Below are 23,166 nucleotides of genomic sequence, written 5' to 3'. Positions count from 1 at the left end.
CCTCCCGGGGAGCATGTTGGCGGCTGGGCGGCCACAAACCCGTGTCCAGTGGGCTGACCAGATTGAGCTTCCTGGCTTGGGAGTCTGAAATTTGCAGTCTTGGGATCCACTCCTCTTTTTAATGTGTCTGCTCCTTTGCTAGGTAGGGAGAGAGAGGCCTTCCTCAAAGCAGCAGGCCTTAGTCCTAATTGGCCTTGGACCATGTCACTCTCTGTCTGAAGACTTGGTTGCTTCCCACTGCCCATCCTCCTGCTGGAGGCCTCCCACAAACACCTGCCAAGCCCACCTTTACAGCCACACTTACAGGCCTTACCAACTCAGCAGCGGCATCTCCACTACAGCCTTGTTTGGGGATTGGCTCTCTTGAAAACAAGCAACACCCTCAGGCTCTCGGCCGTCTCTGCTCATTCCACACCTCCCCCATTTCTCAGGAGCTAGCCACATCCCATTGCTTCTGGAAGCTTTCTGGGACCATCCCACCAGAAGCGACATGTGCCCCTGAGCTGTGGTGGCCTCAATGCCTGCACCATGCTTGGTATTTAATATTGATGCTACATTATTACTTAGCTTTCATGCATATTTCTTATTTCTGCATGTAGGTTATCAGCTCCTTGAAGGCAACAACCATATTTTTTCATCCTTACGCTCCTAATTCCTTGCTCAAAAGAGAATTTTGAATGGTTCTTGCAATCCATGATAAAGTGGGTGAATGGCTCTGCCCAGGAGGGCTTCAGTGCTCTACCCCGTTTCTCTCACTGTGGATGCACCAGGGAAGTCATTGCCAGTGAGCGCTGTGTTCCGCCCTTGTGAATCTGCAGGCGTGGGAGAAATGGGGGTCACTGCAGGCCAGATGGCAGTATACAAGATAGGTAAACATGTGTGGACATGTGTGGACTTGTAAATCAGTCACTGCAGTCATCAGGGGACTCACTGTGAAAATAAAAGCCTGAGTCCTTGAGCCAAGGGCATGAAGTCTATCAGATTGCAGGGAAGGTGAAATTTGATCTGGGTTCTAAAAGTAACAACCCAAAAGTATCCTTCTTGGTAAACTGGTGGGTGGGAGGGCTGAGGTGAGGTGGCAGAAGTTTTAGTTTTATTTCCTTATTTTGGGAATAGGTAATATAGTCACCTGGTTTACAATTCAAAAGTTACAAAAGAGAATACAATTGTCTCCCTCCCACCCCACCTTCAAAGGCAGCTGCTTCCCTCAGGCCTTGCTCCTTGTGCATGCGTGCACGTGCACGTGTACATATCACTCGCCTGGCTCCTGTCAGTGTGTATATTTGGGTAGTCATGGCAGGTCTCGTGGCCCCTAACTAGTCTTTCCCGTATCACACCATTGTGTCGTGGTTGCATATCTTGGCTCACCACGTTTATTATTAAAGTTCCTCCGTGTCTCATACTACTCCTTTCCAACACCCAGCATGTAAACCCTCAATAAATGGATCTTGTATTGAATTAGATTGAAGGGAAAGGGAAAAGAATGTCAGTGAAAGGTGTGGGTGTAGCCATCAGCCAGGCCTGAGGGTTTTGGAAACAATGTCATGTCCAGCCTCCTTGCGTTCTGTATGTATTGTATGGACATTTTTGCATTATCTGTAAGAGTACAGACATCATTGCGAATCTTGGCTTGCCATAACTAGTCTATAACTCAGACTGTCGCTTAACTTTTCTGAGCCTCACTTTTGTCATCTGGGAAATGCGAATAGTAATAGTTTTAAACTTCTGGAATTGTGTAGATAAATGCACAAGAGGCTTAGTGCAGGTTCTGACTCATAAAGCACTGGGTAAGCATTGACTACTGCTACTGCTGTTAATGTTATTCCTAAAATCTACATACAGTGGTGGCATTTACCATCATCTCTACATTATCTGAAATTAACATTGAGGGTTCCATGAGCAGGCTGTTGTATTCTAGAACCACCATGCACTCTGAATTATGATCCACACACTCCAGCCCATGCAAAACCTCCCAGGTTTGGCTGACCAGTGATTACCACAGTTTGCATTAAAGCTATCATGGTTTTGAGTTGTGATACTGTCCATCCATAGATTCCCCTGTTAATGCCATTTGTTCTGCAGTTACGTGTAAGCTTTGTGTAAGTGCTCGGTTAACAAAGCAAACTGTGCCATCAAAGAACATGAACCTTTTAAACATTCTGCTATAATTTTTTTCTTACTAGGCACGTGGGAAAAAGCGCCAGATAGGCTGGTTCCCTGCTAACTATGTAAAACTTTTAAGTCCTGGGACGAGCAAAATCACTCCAACAGAGCCACCCAAGCCGACAGCAGTCCCTGCAGGTAAGCAGTTCTTATCTCTACTTGGAAAATGATCTGCCGGTCGCATTAGTCTTCCGGGGGATTTGAAGTATATTAGTGTGCTTTCCCATCTGCTGTGCTTGCTGGGACTAATGCCCGACGAATATGATATGGAATATGTTTTTCAAAAGGACCAAGTGTCTAAGGGCACAGCAGAGCCCTTGTTGGAACACTCTTCCTAAAGGCATCATGAATGCAGTGGCATTAAAGCCAGATTTCTCTCTTGAGTTCCTTCCAGCTTTTTAAATTGGGATTTGGGCTAGGGGGGTGAGGGGACCAAAAAGGGACTCCTAAAAATAAATGGCTGGGGTCTGAAGAGGTCAGGAGATTGAGCTGGAGGCCATGGGGGGGGGTGGGGGGTCTGTTGGTTGTAATGCGCTGCTCACTGGATACTAAAATAACTCCCCCGTGGCATTTCCTGTGAGCAGAGGGGCTTCGTTTCCCAGGCAGGGCGGCGGCCACTCTCTCCTAGAGGATTCAAAGGAGCCGAGGGCCCTGCAGCTGAGCCGGTTCACTGTTTTCTGATTGAAGGGACCACATTAGATGCTTCAGTAATACTTGAGATGGGTGAGGATAGGGGAGCAGAATTCTGTGCTAGGTATTTATAAGCCACCAATTCTTGGGTGACATTTACGGAAAATGCAGTTTTCATTCCAGTAACCATGGTTAAATGCCTGTGCTGTACATCCCCAGTGAAATAAGATTAGAACTTGGCAGCCTTTGCAAGAAATGAAAGGATTGGCGAACTCTGTGACTCATTCCGGACCCCAGCTGGGCCTCTCTGCCTGAGCTGTGGCCTCGTATGGGCAGAGGGGCGTGGTGCCAGCTGGATCTCCTCTCCCTTAGGTTGGCCTGGCCGCGTCCCCTTCATCAGGTTGGTTGAAAACCACAGAAATAATTTGCTGAAGTGATTAAATTAGCTAAAGAATTTGAAAGACCTAAACCTACATGCAGGCTGGTTAAGAAGGACTGAGTGGAGATGCAGTCTAACTGTGTAGACTTCTTTGATGTGTAATACTGCCAGGGAGTGAAAGCAGTTTAACATCCCGTAGGTCTGAGTGAAAATGAGAGGAGAAAAACTGTTCCCAAATGTGGAAATTTCTTTGAGACAAAATGTTGGGCACAAAGATACAGCAGAAAAAAACACTGATTTTAGTTTTCACTAAGATTTGGAATTTTTGGAGGTCAAGTGATAAGTACCTTTCACCTTTAAAAAAAGAGAAAAAAAACCAAAGAAGAACGAGAGTGAAGCCTCTATGATCCGCAGCTGTCCTGGGGCCGCTCTTCCGAGTCAGCATTTATCCTCCCAGACAGAAATGACTCCATGGAAGCATTCAGTTATCATTGTAAATTTTCTGCCGACAAGTGAACCTGAAAAAGAGGAAGAGCTCATAAAAACTAAAGACTTAATGTGAAATTTTTGCTGTCGTCTTGGTTTTTAATCCTTCTTCTTCCTCTATTGCCCTCCCCATACCAACCCATCAGGGCACATCACTTAATTTTATCCTCTTCTGAAAGCACAAAACACGAGAATATGTAGTGACCCCCAAGCTGCCCCTCTGCATGCGCCCCAGATGTGCGGCCTCTCACCCAGCCCTGTCTTCTGCAGTGTGCCAGGTGATCGGGATGTATGATTACATGGCCCAGAACGACGACGAACTGGCCTTCAACAAGGGCCAGATCATCAACGTTCTCAACAAGGAGGACCCCGACTGGTGGAAAGGGGAAGTCAGCGGGCAAGTGGGGCTCTTCCCATCCAATTATGTGAAGCTGACCACAGACATGGACCCAAGCCAGCAATGTAAGTGCCCTGGTGGCCCTGTTGCCTCTCCTCTCTGGTACCTTACGGTAAAACATGCAGCATTGCTCTGATTCTGCCGAGCTTTGTTTGCAGAACTTAAAGCTAGACCATTGCTGCATTCACAACAGTCTCTTTGAAGACCTTCTGTAATGCAAGACTATCTTGTGGGATTTGTTTTTGTTTGTTTCGGTTTTTTTTCCATTCCTTCTGTAGCATGCCCCTGCCCTCCCCTCCCCCCTTTTTCCCTTTTTTTTAAAAATCATTTTGGCACCATGCTGTTTACATGCCTGACTCATTTTCCTAGCTTGAATTTTGCTCATTGTTTTGTTTTGCTTATGTGTTGTTTTCCTCCTTTTTCTAGGAATCATATGTTGTCCATCCCCCCCTCAGGCTTGAAAGTCCTCAAAGAGACCCACTATCCCATATCACTGCCCAGAGGGATGATGGGAGATGCAGCCTTGATCATGTGACTTCCAGCATGATCACCTACTGCCTTCTGAGTAGAAGAACTCACTGCAGAGCAGTTTACCTCATTTTACCTTAGTTGCATGTGATGGCAATGTTGAGTTATTACTTGCAGAGATAGAAGCAAAAATTACAAAAATACACAGGGTAGTGGGTCCTTTTGTGGCTTTCCTAGTGACTCCAATTGACTCCCCCCACCTTTGCACAGGTGCTTTCAATAGTTATAAAATGATTTTGAAATATATATTTTAGCCTTTTAATAAAAATAAGTAAATTACTTCTTTGCTATTTTGGTTTTGCAAAAAGACCCACTATCAAGGAATGCTGCATGTGCTATGAAAAAAAATGTTCCAAATGTCCATAAATCTGAGACTTGATGTATTTTTTTCACTTTGTCCAGTGTTACCAACTGAATTGTGTAGTTTGGGTTCCTCCCTACCGTAGAAGTGCAGAGTTCAGTCTATCTGTTTTAAAGACGTGTAGAATGAGCCCAATTAAACAGAAGGTGTTTTGTGCTTGTGTGTGTGTATCAGATGTACCTTACTGAGCATGTAATAATACATCCTGTACATAAGAAGTTAGTTCCTTCCATATTACTTTGTATGATGCTCTAATCATAGCGCATTAATTTTATTTTGCACAGTGACCTTGTAGCCACACAAGAAAGCACCTGTGTTTTTGTTCAGTCTCAGATTTATCTGGTTGAGTTAGTGTTTCCTGTTTGGGGTTTTTAATTTTGCGTGTTTTCATACCATAAATTCAGTAGCCAACACCATTCAGGTTGTTAGATCAACGCAACCTTTTCTTAAAGTCTTTGTTACCCTACGTTTTATTCTAGTTACTTTTCATGGGATGACACATTTTGAACAAGTAATTTTCTTGACAAGGAAGAATGTATAGAAGTCTCCCTGCAATTAATTTCCAATGTTTACATTTTTTAACTAGACTGTGGAATCTCTACAGGTTAATATGAAATGGAGCTCATGGTCCACTTATGTGTTAGATGTGTTTAGCTGAAGCCATGTTTGTCTTTCAAACACTAGTTGGAAGCTCTCAATAAAAATGCCCGTTGCCGGCAGCACAGGAAATAAGGTGGGGGAAGCCTCAAGCACAGTCGGGCAGCTCTGCTCCCAGCTTTTTAACCTGAAGTTCCTTCTGTTTCTCTCTCTCTGTGGAGACTGTGCTGGCGACTGTGCAGAGGTCCTTCTCCACTCACGCGGTGCAGAGGATGAGGGCCACTCCTCCTCGTCCACTCGCCCTTCAGTATTTTCATGGATATGAATGTAAAATATATAAATATATAAACCTGCGGCTTTAACAACTGTAATACAACCTTTTGGATTAGTTACGTGTATAGATAATTAAATTCTTCATATAAAAGTTAGATGGAAATGTCTCTGTGTTCTTGATGTTGGAGCCTGGCAGTGGCAGCGGGGGCCCCCACGGGCTAGATGCCAGCAGGTGGCCTGCTGCCCGGGTGCCCACTGTGACGTGTGCTCTTTGAAATACTGGCATCATCAGATCCCCAGCGAGTCTTCTTTGAATGGCCCTCCCTCTCACCTTGCTGTCCTCCCCTCCCTGATCAGCGTGAACAATTGTCCCTTTTAATACTGGTTTTGAAGAGTAGGAAGACCACACTGCTGAGCAGTTAACTGTCTCAGTGGGCATTCAGTATATGTCATTGACACATTGACAGGTGTGTGATCTGAGTCAGAGTACAAAACATTTTTCTGAAAGATGTATCATAATAAGGGGATCTGTTGAACAGCCAAAAATATGTGGGTAAAGATGGAAACTTTCACATCTTCCAGACATGTTTGCCATCTGTTTCTGCCTTGCACACTCCAGTCTCTTGCCTTTATAGGAATAAATCAGCATACATGTTGATGAGAACTGTTTGCTACTATGACCACGTGCTTGATTCCATTCATGAACTTCACTCATTGGTCCTCCTCTGCCATTAAGTTGAAAAGTGATCTCCATCAACTCAGCAAATATTTTGGAGGAGAGAGCCATCATGTGTTGGGTGCCCCGCTGGGTTCTGGGGAGAGTGTGCTGCTCGACCAGTAGAGACAGGGTCCCTGGCCTCATGGAGTTCATGTTCTAATGAGAAAAGCAAGCAGAAAACCAAACGAGTGCAGCATACATATATGCAGATGTGGTGTATGTGTGGTAAGTGCTGTGCGAGGAAAGTGTGGATGCTGGTCACCACTGAGCAGACATTCAAGGCAGAGAGGGAGGGGAGGGCAGCTGCAGGGAGAGGATCAGAGAGCCCTTCCGGAAAGAAGTGATATTGAGCTGAGATCTGAAAGATAAGTAGGATGAAGCCAGGAAGAGAAGTGGCTATTTCTAGGCAGTGATGTCAGGATGTGCAAAGGCCTGGAGGTGGGCAGAGAGATCTTATCACTGCCCCCCGTGGAGCAGCAGTTGAGGCAGCAAGCCCCAACTCTTGCTCAGGACCCCTCACCTGTGTAAACCAGTGTTTCTTCTCCAGCCTTGAGTTTGGCTGGAAGTGATTCAATGTCAAGGTGGGTGATACTCTATACTCTGTATAACTCTCTCTAGATCATTCCAGCAGGACTCCTTCTGGGTTTGTGAAGCTGACCCAGGTCATGCCCCCAAGAAACTGCTCTTGCCCCTCACACATCACTTAGTTTGCATTACTGTAGAGGATCCATTAGACCCAGTGCTCCCCAACCCGAGGGAATGCTGCTTTCAGCTCGTGGGTGGAGACGGGCGGCTGCTGAGTATGCTACAGTGTCCAGGACTTTCCCCACAGAAAATAATTATCTGGCCCCAGATGTCACCAGAACCAAGGTTGAGAAACCCTAGTCTCAGCCACTGGCTTCGTGGTTAATGCTCACCTGGTTGTTCACGGCCAACAAGTGGCCTTCGTTGGTGGCCGCCCCACTTGTTCAGTAACTACTGTTGAATAAACTTGATTGGTGGATAAGTTTTTCCTATGTATCTACATCATAAATGGTCCCAGAGCCTTGGTTTTTTATTTTAAATGATCTTACTCTCGGTTGTTTCCTATACTCTCTGCAATTTGTACTAAATTACTTTAGGCAAGTTCTCAGAGAACCTGGTTAACAAAAACGTGAATGAAAGAGAGAGAAAGCATCTTACTTCTAATTAAATTAGCAAAGTGAAAGGCTCTCCTTTGGGCCAAGAACTTAAAGATGTCATATTTTGGGGGGGGCTATTTTTTAAACAAAAATAACTTGTTACTACATCATGTAACTTTGTAATTGGTCTTGACTTGTCTGAGAATATATTTGCAGCTGAATTTTGGGTACATTTTGCTCCAGAGGCATGTGGACGAGAAGAGTGCACATAAGATCACCTTCATTTTGCAGTTTTGAATTGCTTTCTTAAGGCCACTGCCTCCCAACATGCAGAGCCAGGCCGAGGGGGCTGAAGGCACAGTCGCGGCCATGTGGCCCAAACCTCAGACTGGCTCTGCATGAAAGAGTGTTTGAGGGAAGCTGACCTAAAGCAAGGATTCATTTCCTTTGTAACATTACAGAATACTACACTACACTGTCCCATGTGTGGGAGAAACTGGTGTCTGCCCTGTTTCTGGAAGGCCACCAGGCAGACCCAAGTTCCCCTGCCAGGTTGACAGTGTTCACTACACCTTGTTTGATCTCATCAAAAGAAAAACCTTGTAACACTAGCTCAGGAGAACCCCTCTAAATAGTACGTCTAAACATATGACATTGTCTACATTCCTGTTACCTATAAAACAGCAATTTCCTGTGGTTCAACCCAATACACTGTTGATGACTGCCTGGCACACAGTAGGTTAGGTGCCCAAAAATACCTGTTGACTGAGCAGGTCAAAGAGTTCCAGGTCTCCGTACACACCGCCGAGATATTTCTGCAATTCCCTTTCCCTGTAGATGTGAGCCTCCTTGGAAGGGGCTACTCTTCGAGTCGTGCTCATTTGGTCTGTGGGGAGGCACAGGACCGGGGGCGCTAGGGATTGGCAGCCTTCAGGTGGGCGAGGGCCCCGCTCTGGCAGGAGGTGGAGAAGCGCCCACCCAGATCACAGCTGGGGAACAGGCCTGGCCAGTCAGTCAGTCCTACTTCTTGACAAACTGAAAATCATTTCTGAGGGAAAGTGAATAGTCATTCATTTTTTTCTTCTACAAAATTGTAAGTTAATCCTATTCATTCCTTTTAGTTCCAAAAATACCCAAGAAGAGTTTTTATGGAAACTACATGAATGGCAGCAGTCCCAAAATGCACAGAAAAATAGCCTCTTCTTCAGAGTGTCTGATATTTTGGAAATGGTAGCATAGGGAAACATAAAGTCACAGATCACCGTAGCTTTATTTGAGTATTTCACTTCAGCCAGAGTTCTCTTGGGCCCTTCTTTAAGAAAACTCCACACAGGGAAACCAGACTTTCAGAACGTTTCCTGGTGTGTAATTACTCCATTTCAGAGGGTTCCACTGCCTCTCAGAAAGGCTGTGTTCTTTAAAGTGAAAACTCCCCAGGCCTTTTTAAATGATAGGACTTGATTCACAAAAATTAAGGGTTGTTTGTAAAAAAGGAGAATTGGCTATAAGGTTGTGTCAGTGTGGCTTGCTGTCATGTGTATTACCACTTAGAAGCTACCATGTCAGTGTTTTATGTTCTCAACAGGCTGCATATGTGGCTGTGTGCATGTGTGTGTGTGTGTGTGTGTGACAGACACAGCGGTTTACAGGTGACAATGCCTACGTCTGTAGCTTAGTAACAGTGAATGAAATGGTGAGGTCAGGGTAGAGCCAGAAGCAGATAAATAGAACTCTATGGAAGATTCTGGTGGAGGCTGACGGCTGGTGCTTCCACATCTGCCTGGCACCTGGTGCCAGTGATGCTGCAAGCTTCAAAAGAGGAAGTACCTCTTCCTTTCACTCACCCATCAGGTTTTAAAGTTGAACAGCTCCTCTTCTTGCTGTAGTTTCTCCTCAGTAACCCAGGAGAGGGAAAGCGCTGTTGATCTGCCATTTTTCACAGTATTGAACAGCCCCGTTCACCTGGTTTCCCCTCCCATGTCCCGTGCTGTCCCTGGCCCCCTCAGTCCCTGTCACACACATCATGCACACTGGATCCACCTATTGCATTCCAGGCACCCCAGGAAAATGGGGAAAGGTCTCTGTGCAGAGAGAGGGTGCAGAGATGCTCCCCTGGGATTATTCAGACTTTGTACCTTGCAGGTCTGGGAGCGATGACCTCCAGGGCAGCCCCCAGACTCTGCCGGGCTCTTCCACAGCACCCTGTTTGAGGAGAACAACCCCGACTAGCCAGGGCCTCGGGGCCACCTCCTCCATGTAGTCACGCTGCATTTGCGGAGGGGTGGAGAATGGGTTCCGCTTCCCTCGGGCTCACCCAGAGCTGCGGCTGCCATGGGCCTTTGGAGCTGTTGGACAAGATTGTGCCCATTGCTGCACCTTTTCAGTGTACAAGCTCCAGATGCGGTGGGCCTTCTCAGCCGTTAGTCCCCCCACCATGCCCCCGACTGCAGGTGGATTTCCCAGAGGCCGGAGATGCCCTTGCTCTGTGCCACCCAGAGAACCTGTCGCTAGCATTTCTCAGTGTCCGTTCCTGGTCTCTGCCAGAAAAACATGGCACTGTGTAAAATAGCACAGCTTATCTCCAAGCTCAGTATAATGCTCCACTCCATTTCTCTTAAATTTTGGAACATTTTATTTTCCTATAGGCAGAGTGGGGGTGGGGAGACCCACATAACTGTATCCTGGGTCCTTTCAGAGGCTAGTAAACAACACAGGGTGGCGCTGTAGAGCACGGGGTCCAGGCCCAGCTCTGCCACTCGCGTTGTGTGACTGTGGGCGTGACTGACCCTCTAGTGCTGCTGTTTCCTCACTTCCATGTGGAGAGAGAACAGTAACACCTGGGAGATAGTAAGTCACCAGTACATACTTGCCTTTAAGACTGCATTTTAAGACTTTTCAAAAAACCTGCTTTTGCTGATTAGGGATTTCAGAGAAGAAAGACTGGACAGCTTCTCTTAAGACTTTCAGACATCTCATTCATCTGGGCAGAGATGAGGGCTCCCTTTTCTCCAGTGGCAGGAGGCCCACCCGTGTGGAAGCAAGCAGCTTTTCAGATGCCTTCCCCATGCCTGCCGACGTGCCAGGACCCCCAGCCCCACTGGCAGGCTGGTGGTGGAGGGGGAAGGGCCACCCGTGTTTCACATGGTGGGCGGTGGGGAGGCCGGCCGAGCACATGGAATGTGCAAAGCTTTTAAATGTCATGTCTGTGGACTGTGTTGGCAGGCCCATGCAGCGCTCCACAATAAACCTGTCACAGATGCCTTCAGTCACTGGCTTCTTTATTTCTCATCACTGTGTTCTGGGCCTTGTGTTCTCCTGCCAGCAAACACTGGAACGTTCAAGCCCCTAACATGCCTGGCAGCAGCTCAGTTTTTTTAAAGCAACTGTGCAGCTTGGATAAGGGACCTAGGGGGTGTGTCTAGGGGGTGCTCCCCCAAAGCACTTGTCTCCAGAGCAGCCGCCCCCAGCATGCTGGCATGGGGAGGTTAATTCTCTACTGCTCTCCTGCACACACCCTGAGCTGCCTCTCAGGGGCCAGGGCTTCAGGTTTGGACGCCTCTGCTCTATTTGCTGGGCCTCCAGCAGAGCACGAGGCCTGTGTTCTGCCCCAGCAGAGGGGGCAAAGCCAGGTTACCCCTCTCCTAGGGCACTGCCTTGTAGTTCTGAGGCCCTGTGGGAAGGCCCGCCACTCTGGGACAGGCCTCCACTGATGTGACACCACCCCACCATCCTCTAGGGACAGAGGTACACCCACCAGTCCCCTGAAGACCCCCTCCCTTCACCTTGTGCTGTCAAAGGCTCCAGACAATGCCTGGGAGTTCAGGAGGGGCCCAGCCTGCCCGGGTTTCCCCAGCAAGCAGCTGCTCTCCCACAGCTCCTTGCGCATCATGGCTGAGGAATATGTGACCAGGCAGTAGGGTGGTGCTCCGTGGACACAGGCACTCAGGCGCCCCGTCCCTTGTGGGCTGAAGGAGCAGACAACCAGCAAGCCATTTCAGCTGGCACTCGGTGGCGTGGGGCAGAGAGCGACTGGGGGCCAGGGCTGTAGTAGATGGGAGGCCCAGAAGGCTCTTTGCAGAGCTGACGTGAGGGAGGAGATCGGACTGCAGAGAACGAGTCCACATGGGAAGATCATTCCAAGCTGAGGAACAGCACTTGCAAAGGCCCTGAGGGTGAATGAGCTTCCCCCACCCCTCCCATAAGGACCACTCATTAGGCTTCTAGCTGGTCTCTGCTCCTGGTTCATGGTCTTCCAGCCTCCTCCACACCATGGGCAGAGAGCCATTTGAAAACTGAACTATTCTGCTAAAATCATCCAGGGGTTCCCAGTACCTGTGGGTTAAAGACCCAAATCTTGTGGTTGGTCTGCAAGGCCATGCCTGATCTGCCCCCTTCTTCTCCAGCCTGCCTGTCAGCCATCTCCACACCGCTCCTCATTTATATCTATTTGTGCTCAATTTTTAGCACAGCTCAGTCATCACTACTCAGGGAAGCCTTCCCCAGTGAGCGCCCTCCTTTCTGAGCTGCTGACGGGAAAGCTGGAGTGGCCGCCGTCACCTAAGAACCTTCCAGGTCTCCGGTGCTGCAGGGTAAGGGCCCACGGGCCTCTAGCTTATAGGAAGGATGCTGAGACTGGACGAGGTGAAGCCCTAGGGCTCCTTGTGGAGTTGATCTCTAGCATCCTGACTACTGTTCTTTCTAGTTCTTTCTGCTACATTTCGAGTCCAGGCTTTAGTTGTCCCAATGGGTTTCCAACTGGCTGTCTTGAAAACTGTCTTCTCTGACCTCCAGACCACTTGATGGAAAGGTCCACTTACGTCACTGTCCCCACTGTGGCACTGTGGGCCCACCCTGGGGAGGAAGTGAGGTGGATGCAGGTGGCGTGGCTGTGGAGACTTTCCCTCCTTAGAGACCCCATGATTCAACCTCCCAGAGCCTCGGCACCTCCCGTCTCCATGCGCCTGCACACCCAGTGGGAGGTGGTGGGCTCCCATGTGTGGACCCCCATCACCTGGCCCCACTCTGTTGAATATTACCCAACCAGAACCTTCCCTCTGTCACCAGTCTCCTCACCACCTTCTCAAGTCTCTTGGGCCAAGCTGACGTCTCTGATGGGCCCTAAGCAGGATACCCTCACCCCATCTTCCCCACCTCCATCCACCCATTTTCACCCCCTGCCTTTCTCTGCCTCCCGGCCCAGCTGTCTGACTTGCATGACTTATTCTTTGCTGAGCTCCTGGTCGCTTCTCACCGTAAAGACGAGTGGGTAGAGATGATGCACAGGCACATAGACACTCCGAGCCCCTGCTCCGACTGCGCCCCCTGGAGGCTGGGCTGTACCCCATGAAGACCTCCACAGGCACCGCACTCATAAATACCGATGGCTCCTCCCCCCATGTGGTTTATTATTGCGTGATGCATGCCTCCCTGGTGGCTTAGAAACTGGAGGGCAGCGTCTGCCTTGTACACTTGCTTATCACCGTGCTCACAGCACTTGCTCAGGCAGTGCTCACGGCCGGCGGGCTGCTGCCTTCAGTTGCTCCTCTGGCTCATCCTTCCTCCCCAGCTGGGCTGTGAGGGGAAGGCCACCTCCCAGTGCTCAGTGTCCCCACTGCGTGTGTCCTGGGGGCCTGCACAAACCGTGCTGTTCAGAGGATAAATTCATGTGAGAAGACCCTAGAGCATGGAGGGAGCCCATTAATCATAGGACTTGTTACTCGTCATCCTCTGAGCACCCTCAATGCGATATGGCCATGTGTGCCTTTGGTTTCCTGTCTCCCCTCGCTGGAGCAGCAGCTTCAGGAAAGCAGGGACCTGATCTTGTCTGGGCAGTTGCTGACAGTTAGAGGAAATGTCATGGGCTCGGGCTGTGTCTATTCCAACTGGGTCACTTTGCCAAGTTAGGAGAGGCACAAGGGACCAGGCTATTCTTAGACCCTCATGAAGAAAGTTCCACTGGGATGAGAAGCACCCCCTAGCCCGGACGGCCCAGAGCTGGGGCTGCCCAAGACTGGTGGGCCAGGGGTTATTTGCAGAGGAGACCTGGCTGCCAAGACCCACCCGGCTGCCACTAGCCCCTGACAGCCTCAGGCTCCAAAGACAGGAGTGTCCTCTTGGCAGGGACTTGTAGGAATGCACTGGGAGAGAAACAGGTAGGGACCCCCCTCAGGTCCACTCTTTGAAAAGCTGGTCATTTCCTTCTGATTCTCCAGTTCCCAAGACAGAAAGAGCAAAGTTTTTCCTCCTGATAGCAGAAGTTACTGTGTGGACTCCCATGTCCCAACCAATAAAATGAGGCCACTGAGCAGAATGACCTTCCAAGCTCTAGCCCTAGAGCTGGGGACCAGGTGGTGGCAGTGTGGCCTCCAGGAAGAGTGTCAGAGGTCCTCGGGGCTCTGGGCCATGGGTGAGGGATGGCATTCTGTGGTTATGACCATCATGTCCCTCTGGACGTGTGGCTTGAGTGTCCTGCCTTGGGCTGGGTTCCAGTTGGCAGCTGAGGAGCCTCATGCTACACATGCTTGGATAGATCTAGTTTCTGAATCTTGCGCCCCCTCCGCACCAGGTGTCCTGATTTCCAGGCAGTCTTCCCTTGGATGGACTGGTCCTCACTCTTGGCTGCACATCGGAACCACTCAGAAGCATTAAAAATGACAGACGATTGGTTCCCACCCGTATCAGTTGCATTTGATTGGTCTGGGGTACAGCAGGGACACTGGCCTTTGTAAAAGTTCCTTAGGTGATTCTGATGGGCAGCCACATTTGAGGGCCGTGGCACTCCTCCTGAAATTCAGCCCAAACCTTCCCAGGCTCTGCAACCAAAGGCAAAATGTAGATGCCTCCCTCCGGTGTTCACAACCTCCTCGAGATTTCCCCACCTGGTGTGCGCTGCATTGTGCCCCCCAAATTCAGATGCCAAAGCATTACCCCCAGTCCCTCAGAATGTGATTGTATTTGGAGATGGGGCCTTCAAAGTGGTCATTAAGTTAAGATGGGGCCGTTAGAGTAGGCCCTAATCCAGCCTGACTGGTGTCCTTATAAGAAGAGATTTGGGCAAACAGAGTTGCCAGAGATGATCGCACACAGAGGAAAGGCCACATCAGGACACAGAAAGGACAACCATCTGCCAGTCAAAGAGAGAGCCTCGGATGAAACCAGACCAGCCAGCACCTTGATCTTGAACTTTCAGCCTCCACAACTGAGAGATAATAAATGTCCGTTGTCTAAGCTGCCCCGTTGGGGGAACTTTGTTACAGCAGCCTGAGCTGACTAATACATCGCCTTTCCAGCAAGGTGAGAGGCACAGTGGTTAAGAGCAGGAACTCGGCTTAAACTCCCTCTGCCATTTACTAACTGAGGCTTTGACAAGTTACTTAACTTCTTTGTGCCTCAGTGTCCTTGTCTGTTCAGTGGGAATAACAACAGTAGCTACCATAGGACCAATAGTAGGACTATTGGTGAGGATTAAATTAACTCAGGAATGTACAATGCTGGGGACCGAGGGACCTCCAGTGGCATTCGGTGTTACCTTTCCTTGCTCCCTGTTACCCCAGCATCTGCTTCCTCTTCCTCGCCTTCCTGGGCTCCAGGCACTCTACTCTTTCCTCCTTTTCCCCAACTGCTCCCTCTGCCTGGATCCTTCACTGCTACCCACCCACCTGACATTTGCCTGATGAAGTCCAACTCAGATTCCTCCTCCTCTGGAAAATACTCCCAGATCCCTCTAGTCAAAACGAATGCCTCCTCCCTCATATTCCCATGCAAGTGTGCATGCACTTCCATTATAACACCCCAGTCTGCCTGGTGTACCCTAAGAATTGATTCCTGACCACTTCTAAGGATGCCCGAGATACTGCAGGATAGCATGCATGGAAAGCAGGAATTCAGGAAGAAAGAAAAACAGGGATGGTGACAGAAATGGGGCCAGGAATGAGTTACCAAATGCATGACACAGGGCACTTGATGTCGTGCCAGGAATGCCGGTGTCGTTCATAAAGCCATGAATGATATGCCTGTAATAAAGAAAATTACTAACGTTCTTATTTATGGAAAATTAGGAGATGACTTATCCCTGAGAGTAATTTGATTTTTGCCACTTCTCAACTGTCATTGAATTGCCTGGCAGCCCAGATAGATTGGATTTCCCTTCCTGGGGGAACATTTTATCTAGAAGCCACATTGGCATTTTAAGCCTCTGGGTTATGCCTGAGTGCAGCTGAATGGAAGTGCCCTGAAGGACCCACCCTCCTGGGCCTGGTGAGCCCCCAGGACAGGTTGAGGCTTGCCTGGGCTCAGCTGGACATAGGTACAGGGGATCTTTGGTGCCATTGGGTGGCATTCCCTCAGCTCATTGTAATCCTGCATGCCCACCAGCTTCTCTAGAACCCCATAAAAACCCAGTCTTAGGGATTTACAACTCTGAGGTCCCCAGGACTGATAAATTGCAGGATGCCTGCTATGAAGTGCCTGCAATTTGGCAAGAATCAGAGTCCGGATGGGATGCCCAAGCCCCCAGCAGACCAAGGCTGCTGAAGGACAAGGACCCAGCCCACCTCACTCATCACCAGACCCTGGCACCACGCACAGCAGGAACATGCAAGTTCACAGCTCAGAGAATGGAGTGGGGGTGGGGGATTCCGACTTCAGCTGCAGGGTGGAGGACAAAGTGCTGTAACCAGAGAGCCCTCTTGATGTCATAGCCACTGTGGGCTTAACCTGCCTGTCCCACGTGACAGGCCACCCCACGCATGCATTCTGTTCAGCAGGCAGAGGGCAACACAAATGGATTCATTTTCCCGGGAGAATCCAGGACAGCCTTTGGGGGAGTGGGCTCACCTGGCAGGAGAGACCAGAGCAAATAGCCCCTGTTTCCTACATTCAGGCCAACCCTGGAGAAGCCCTCTGTGTAGATGGGAGCTCCAGGAGAGCACGTAACCATATCCTGCTGACCTGGGGCCCTTTGGCTAGAGGATTTGGGCTGAATGTCCCCAGAGACCTTGGCATATTCTTTCACTTAAAGATGAAAAACCTTTGCCCAAACTTCCATATTGCTGGGTGGTACTCAGCCATCTCCCCTGGTCCCTCCCGCATCAAGACCTTGTAATCTACTTCCCACCTTACCTTCCTCCTTCTCTCCCCACCCCTTATCTCCCACAGCTCCCTGCATTTACCTGTCACAGTGGCCTCCACCCCCAACACAATGGCCCTGTCTTCCCTGATATGGAGGACCTCCTTGCAGAATCCTCCTCCCTCCTGATGAGGAGCATCTACTTTCCTGAGTTCCTGCATCCCCAGCGTGGCCACAGCTGACAGGCCCATTTTTTACTGCTTCCTACTTTAAATTTAATTTTCATGTCGGGGCTCCCTCAGGGCTGTGAGTTTCCTTGAGGACAAGAGCATTATCTTGCTTATGTCTGTGTCTCTTGGACTTCATAGGAACTTAATAAATACCGACCATCTTATATTTTGGCCCTTTTGTAACAGGAAGGAAACCTGTTTATTTGCTTTGCTCAGTGGCCAGCTTACTGTGGGGGTTGGCTTAATTTGTAAAATTCTGGCCTTTGTTGGGAAACAAGGTAGAATGGATGGGGATGGGTAGAGAGGGGAGGTACTCATTTTTTATCAGCAACACTTCTGTATCCTTTGAACTGTTTACAATAAGCATGGGTTCATGTAATACTTTTATAATAAAGCAATTTATTTAGATCATGCTGTTCGTAGGGACATTGTGCCACTGAGGGGACAAGATGGCCTTTCTGGGTAAGACTTTCACATACTTTTGTCCAGTGCTCCAGAATCAATTCTTTCCAAAGGGGCATGGCAGCTCTCTCCACTTTGTAAATATGTCTAACTATATGAAATTATAAGGGACAGCACATAGATTAGGAATTTTAGGTGGGCTGTAAGTGGGGAGCATTTTTAACTGCTGGAGTCATTTGCAATATTATTTCAGCTGTGAGTGGATTATGGTTAGTTATAAGAATCCCTCATCACACTGAGTTGTCCATGAAAAGTTATTTGCTGTATTTTATCCTTTCATTTTTCACCAAGAAAGACAGCCAGAAAACCATGTTTATCCTGATTCCCAAAGGAGAGAAGGACCACGTCCCTCCACCCCTAAAGAAAACTCGTATTTGAAATGTCTTTTCCATTTGCCCTACTTTGAATAATGGAGTTTTTTGACTCTCTTGTTTTTCTAAATATTAAATTTTCAAAGGAAAGATATTTTTGAGTTAAAAGTGCCTATTTCAAGTCTTTAATGGTTCTCTTGTCTGGCATTCATCAGCAAGAATTTTTGAAACAATCCTATGGGCAGCTCAGCAGCTAAAAAAGATGATGCCAAGCCAACACTATTGGCATATAATGCTGAGACGAATCTCCCACAAAATCTTTGCTTTTCATTGTGTCCTGGATCCTGGAGAGGCCATCTGGGCCACCCCCTGTCTCCAGCAGGCTGGCAGGAGGGCCTGTGTGGGGTGGAGTATAGGGTCCAGCAACCGAGTTACACAGCACCCACCCCCGACTTCTCAGTTCCACCAGCTCTGACTTGGGCCTGCCAGGCGGACTGACCAGAAGGCCAGAGCCGCCTGGAGCAGGAGGCCTGCATCCCCCTCAGTCCCCTGCCCCCTGGGCAGCAGAACTCCGGTTCACTCCAAACTCGCCTCAGGCCCTGGGATTCTTGGACCAATGGCCCAAATACATCCTGGACCTTCGGCTGTTGCTCTGACTCTGAGCTTCTTCAAAACCACACCGTGTAAAACTCAACTTGGAAGAACTTCTGAAATCCAGGGCAAGCCAGACCAGTCCTCTTTCCTCACAGGTGCTTGTTCCCAACTCCACAGCCTGAGAGTGTCTTCTGGCCTCCTGTGTGGTACTTGAGCAGAGTGTGACCTGGTCTGGGTGGCAGTTTCTAGGGCGCCGGTGTTTCTCAGTGGGGTGCTGTTGGCATGTGGGTCGGCCATTCCCTGTCCTGTATATATTGCAGGTCATTTAGCAGTCCCGGTCCAGCCCACCAGATTCTAGGTCCCCTCTAGTCCGCGTGACCGCCAGGAATGCATCGTCAGCCCCGTGGGTGGGACTGGATGCAGTACCCTCCCCAGCCTCGTCGGGGCAGAGTCACTCTTAGTGTGGAGTAGGGAGGCAGTAACACCTTTGGCCCAGGGAGGGAGCAGTACCACCCCCAGCTGGAGACCCCAGGGTTTTTAGCTGTGTGCTCTGGAGGACAGGCACTTCTCCTCTTCCGTTGTGACTCCTCAGCACCCAGCAGCTGGTGGCGGACTCATGGCAGGACTCAGTAAACACTTGTCCAGTTAGTCCATAACAAGCCTCAGGAGGGCCAGTGAGCCCTATACAGTTGTGCATGAAATGTGTGTGTATGTTGTGTGCATTGTTGGGGTTTTCTGGGACCAGAGGTTGTAAGCATCCATCAGATTCTCCAAGGGAAATTGTGACCTAAAGAGACGTTTGGAAGACTGGTCCAGCCAGTGTCCGCTTCTAGCCTGATGTCTGTATCCCTGTAAACTTCCCTGGGTGGAGTTTGTGAGGTGAGTTTTAGAACTGCAGCTTTGTACAGGGTTCTAATATCCCCTGCAGAAAGAAATCTCCTGGAGACTCGGCTCCATTAGAGCTCGTGCACGTCCCTGTAACGCAAGGGCTTTGCTCTGCCCTGTAACAAGAAATAGCCTTGCTTCTGGTTCTTTGACTCACTAACAGGAAAGTTTGGTGAGAAAAGGGCAAGAATGGGATGTTTTCCCCCCAAGCTGAAGCGTGTTTCCTGGGTGGCTTTTGTTATAAATTGGTGGCATCATAGCTTGCCACCAGCCAGAGCTCGTGCAGCGTCTTGGCAGAAGGCTAGCTGAACAAGTGCGCAATCATAACTTGCTTCCTTCCTGAGATTTCATTGCTGTGTTTCAATGAAACACAACCAACACCCCGAAGCAGGAAGAACAGCTGGGCCAAGCTGGTGGTTGAGCAGAGGGTCCAAGTTCCAGATTCATCTGCAGACCTGTGTGAAGCTTCGTGCTCAGCTCGTGGCCCTATGGAATCTGAGCTGGGCTGCACGGCAGTGGCTTTGAATGAGGTCTCAGGCGGGTGGGTGTGGAGGCTGTTAACATAATGATGGCTCATCCCAGCATCCATCTGCCCTCCCTGGACTTGTCCTGTCCCAGGAAGAGAAGCTACAGCATTGTAGAAAGGGCATTTGGCCAGGGGAGGGGACAAGCCTGGATTGGAAGCAGCCAGACTCTGCAAAGAAGTCAATGATATCATTCACCTCAGAAGGATCATTGTATTTACAGAAGCTTCCAGCATATATACTAGATCAGTCATGAGCCCAGATAACCCCCCTGGGAGGAGATGGAAGCCCTGAGGAACCCCTGATAGGTCAGAGCAGACATCTCCAACTTTAGTGTGCCTAAAAAACCACCTGGAGAACTTGTTAAAGCAGATTCCTGGGTCCCAGCTCCCAGTAGTCTATTCAGCTGGGGCGTGATTACATTTCTAACAAGTTTCCAGGTCCTGCTGCTGTTCCGGGCAACATGTTTTGAGAAACACTGCTCCCCAGTAGGGGTGTTCACACCGTGCTCTCTTGCACCCCCTTGTGGGGAGAGAAGGGATGAGAGAAGTAAATGAATGGAACTCAGAGCCCCGCCTCCACCTACATTCAGGGCACCTCCTAGCATGTTTTACAGATCTAGATTCTGTGATTAAATGAGGACTCCCTTGAAGAAAGGTAAAGAGACACCAGCTCAGAAGAGGTGGGTCCAGACCTGCATGTGGTACCCCCAAGAACCAAACTCCTCCACTCCTCATTCAGGATGCCTGTGCCATGGGGCAGCCTCTGCTGATAACCCAAGAACATCTGAGGCACAGAACCCCAAAGAACCAGCTAGGTGAGCAGAGGCCAGGGCAGGCATCACCTCGTGTGTGTCCCGTCTCAGGCCAGGAGAGCCCATTTCCTTCGGGACCTGGGGGCAGCTGAAAGGGTTTCCTTGCCCCCTGCAGGCTCACTACTCACTTCTGCAGGCTCAGGGCAGCAGCCTGGTCCGGAGGGATTTATCCAGCTCCGTCTGGATGCACCTGCATCTGGCCTGACCCTGGGCCCATCAGGAGCCTCAGCACAGCCACCAAAAACTAAACCCAGGAAAACCTTACGCTGTCCTGCAGCTTGGACCTTACAGTGGAAGCATGGGCTAGAGCCCAGTCTCTGAAGTCAGAGTGTCAGGGCTTGACTGTTGGCTCCCCCATCACCCACCTAAGAGATCTTATGTGAATCAACCTGTGTAAGCCTCAGTTTTCTTGTCTGTGAAGCGGAGGCAATTGTGAGCATTAAACGCAGCTGTCAGTGTAAAGCTCCTCGTACAGCGCCTGCAGGATGTGGATCCTCAGAAAATGCAAGCCGACTGTTATTAAATCTTCTCTCCTAACATTATTTTAGAGGGTTTCATGGAGCTGGAATGTGCCACCTGTATTATTTTGCTGGGGCTGCTATAACAAATAGCCACAAACTGGGTGGCTTAAAACAACAGAAATTTCCTTTCTTACAATTCTGGAGATGAGAAATCCAAAATCAAAGTGTTGGCAGTGCCATCTCCTCTGAAAGCTTTGGGGGAAAACTTGCCCCAAGCCTTTTGCTTAGCTTTTGTCAGTTGCCTGCAATCCTTGGTGTTCCTTGCCTTGTAGACAAGTCACTCCAGTCTCTGTGTCTGTAGTCACATGACATTCTTTCTGTCTCTGAACCACCTACTTATAAAGACACCAGTCATGCTGAATTAGGACCCCTCCTAATTGAGTATGACTTCATCTTAATTTTGATCACACCTGCAGAGATCCTGTTTCCAAACAAGGTCACATTCGCAGGTACCAGGAGTTAGGACTCAAGCATATCTTTTTAGGGGATGCGATTCACCCCACAACACTGTCCAACTGAAGCGAGACCACAGGGCCCAGGAGGCATGAGGACCCTGGGGATCTTTACTGTGAAGGCTTCCCCAGACTTGGACTAAATTGCCCCAATGATTGTATTTTTCAGGGTGTTCAGACTTACATCTCTTGGATATGTTGACCCCAACTGAAAGGAAGCGACAAGGATACATCCATGAGCTCATTGTCACAGAGGAGAACTATGTGAATGACCTGCAGCTGGTCACAGAGGTAACTGTAGCCGTGGGGACCTTTCTGCTCTGTGGGGAGCTTCTGACAGTAAATCACATGGGAGAGTCTTACCCACGAGAAGACAGTCAGGTTCCCATCCATGGCCAACTAGGAGTCATACCACAGAGGGGCAGAGATCACTTCTGCCAAGGGACAGCTGAGTCCGTGCGGAGCCCCATGGGAGGGGCACATGGACTGTGGATTGGGAGTCTAGGCTCTGCTCAGAGATGTGGCGGCTCAGCCACCAAATGGTTGATGCCACAGAGCGCGTCACACCGTCTCCCTGGCCCTCAGGGCTGGCATCTGAAAACGGCAGCCGTCCAGCCGATATCTCAAGTCGCTCCTCCTGCTACCTATTGCCCCTGAGAAAAATCTGCTGCTGAGAATGAAGATGTTTCCTCCCAGGTCCCCGTGCGCCCCCTGTACCGATGATACCTCATTTCATCTCTCCTCCCTGGTAGTTGTTGAAGGGCCTTGGCCATCCTGTCCAGGTGAATGGGGAGATGCAGAGGTGGGGACCCCTGCTTTTCAAGGAGCCCTTTGTACATACAGGAAGTTGCCATGTTGGGGTCATAGCTTTGCAGAACTGGATGTCAGGGTCACCCTACAATTCGAAAAGTACTGTTTAGAAACTCCTGCCTCCCCGCACGACCCCACTGAACAGTTGCAAGCCATCTCCTCTGATAGTCTCAACAGCCAGGCAAGGCATGACCCAGTGTCGAACGAGTACAGGAGGCAGGATGGGCAGCTGGCCCACATGGTCGCCAGTAATGCATAGAAAGCATTGGTGCCAATTAAAAATGGTAGTTTTTCAAGTATCTGTCTCAATATTCTTGATTGTCACTAAATATACCTAGGGTGTGGGTGTCACCCCCTTAGATATGGCACTTTTATACAGTGGTCTGATATATGCCATGTTCAACATCAGCTTAAGGACTCATGATGAATAGGGCTCCCAGAGAACAGCCTCAGCCCAGCCAAGTTTATTTCAAAGACTGGAAATAGAGGAGCTTCGGACAAGCTCCCGGCCTCCGATGCAGGTAATGACCCCCCTGTAGGAGGGGCTCAGCAGGTGAGGCTGGGTAGAGATCTGCGCTTTACTGCAAGTCACCCGACCACAAGGAGCATGGGTGGGCTCATTTATCTCCTGGAGCCCAGAAGAGGGACCACATCCACCTCATACCAGGCCTGTGGGTGTCGGCTCTGTCACAGCTGCCTGGGGCTGTTCCCTTCAGAGTGTCCAAAGCACATCTGCAGGGGAGACTGGAGGCGCCACCTGCACCCACATGTGTCTTTAAGCCCCCACGTCCCCACTGTGGATAGTAAGAGTGTGCATTACTTGGTGCAGGCCTCTGGGCTCTG

General features: G+C 49.5%; 1 protein-coding gene across 10 annotated transcripts in view; it reads left to right on the top strand.

Moving 5' to 3' along the window:
* Positions 1–23,166, top strand: part of ITSN1 (intersectin 1) — a 223,426-nt gene that overhangs the window by 176,599 nt on the left and 23,661 nt on the right. For all 10 annotated transcript variants that reach the window (XM_073231403.1, XM_073231404.1, XM_073231405.1 and 7 more), the window contains 3 exons: positions 2,184–2,301; positions 3,929–4,120; positions 21,683–21,804. In XM_073231403.1, the coding sequence (XP_073087504.1) occupies positions 2,184–2,301; positions 3,929–4,120; positions 21,683–21,804 (432 nt within the window). The remainder of the gene's footprint in view (positions 1–2,183; positions 2,302–3,928; positions 4,121–21,682; positions 21,805–23,166) is intronic.

Source organism: Manis javanica, chromosome 3 (assembly GCF_040802235.1).
Source record: "Manis javanica isolate MJ-LG chromosome 3, MJ_LKY, whole genome shotgun sequence".
NCBI lineage: Eukaryota > Metazoa > Chordata > Mammalia > Pholidota > Manidae > Manis > Manis javanica.
The sequence above is the reverse complement of the archived record's forward strand: the minus strand, read 5'-3'. Positions and strand labels throughout refer to the sequence as shown.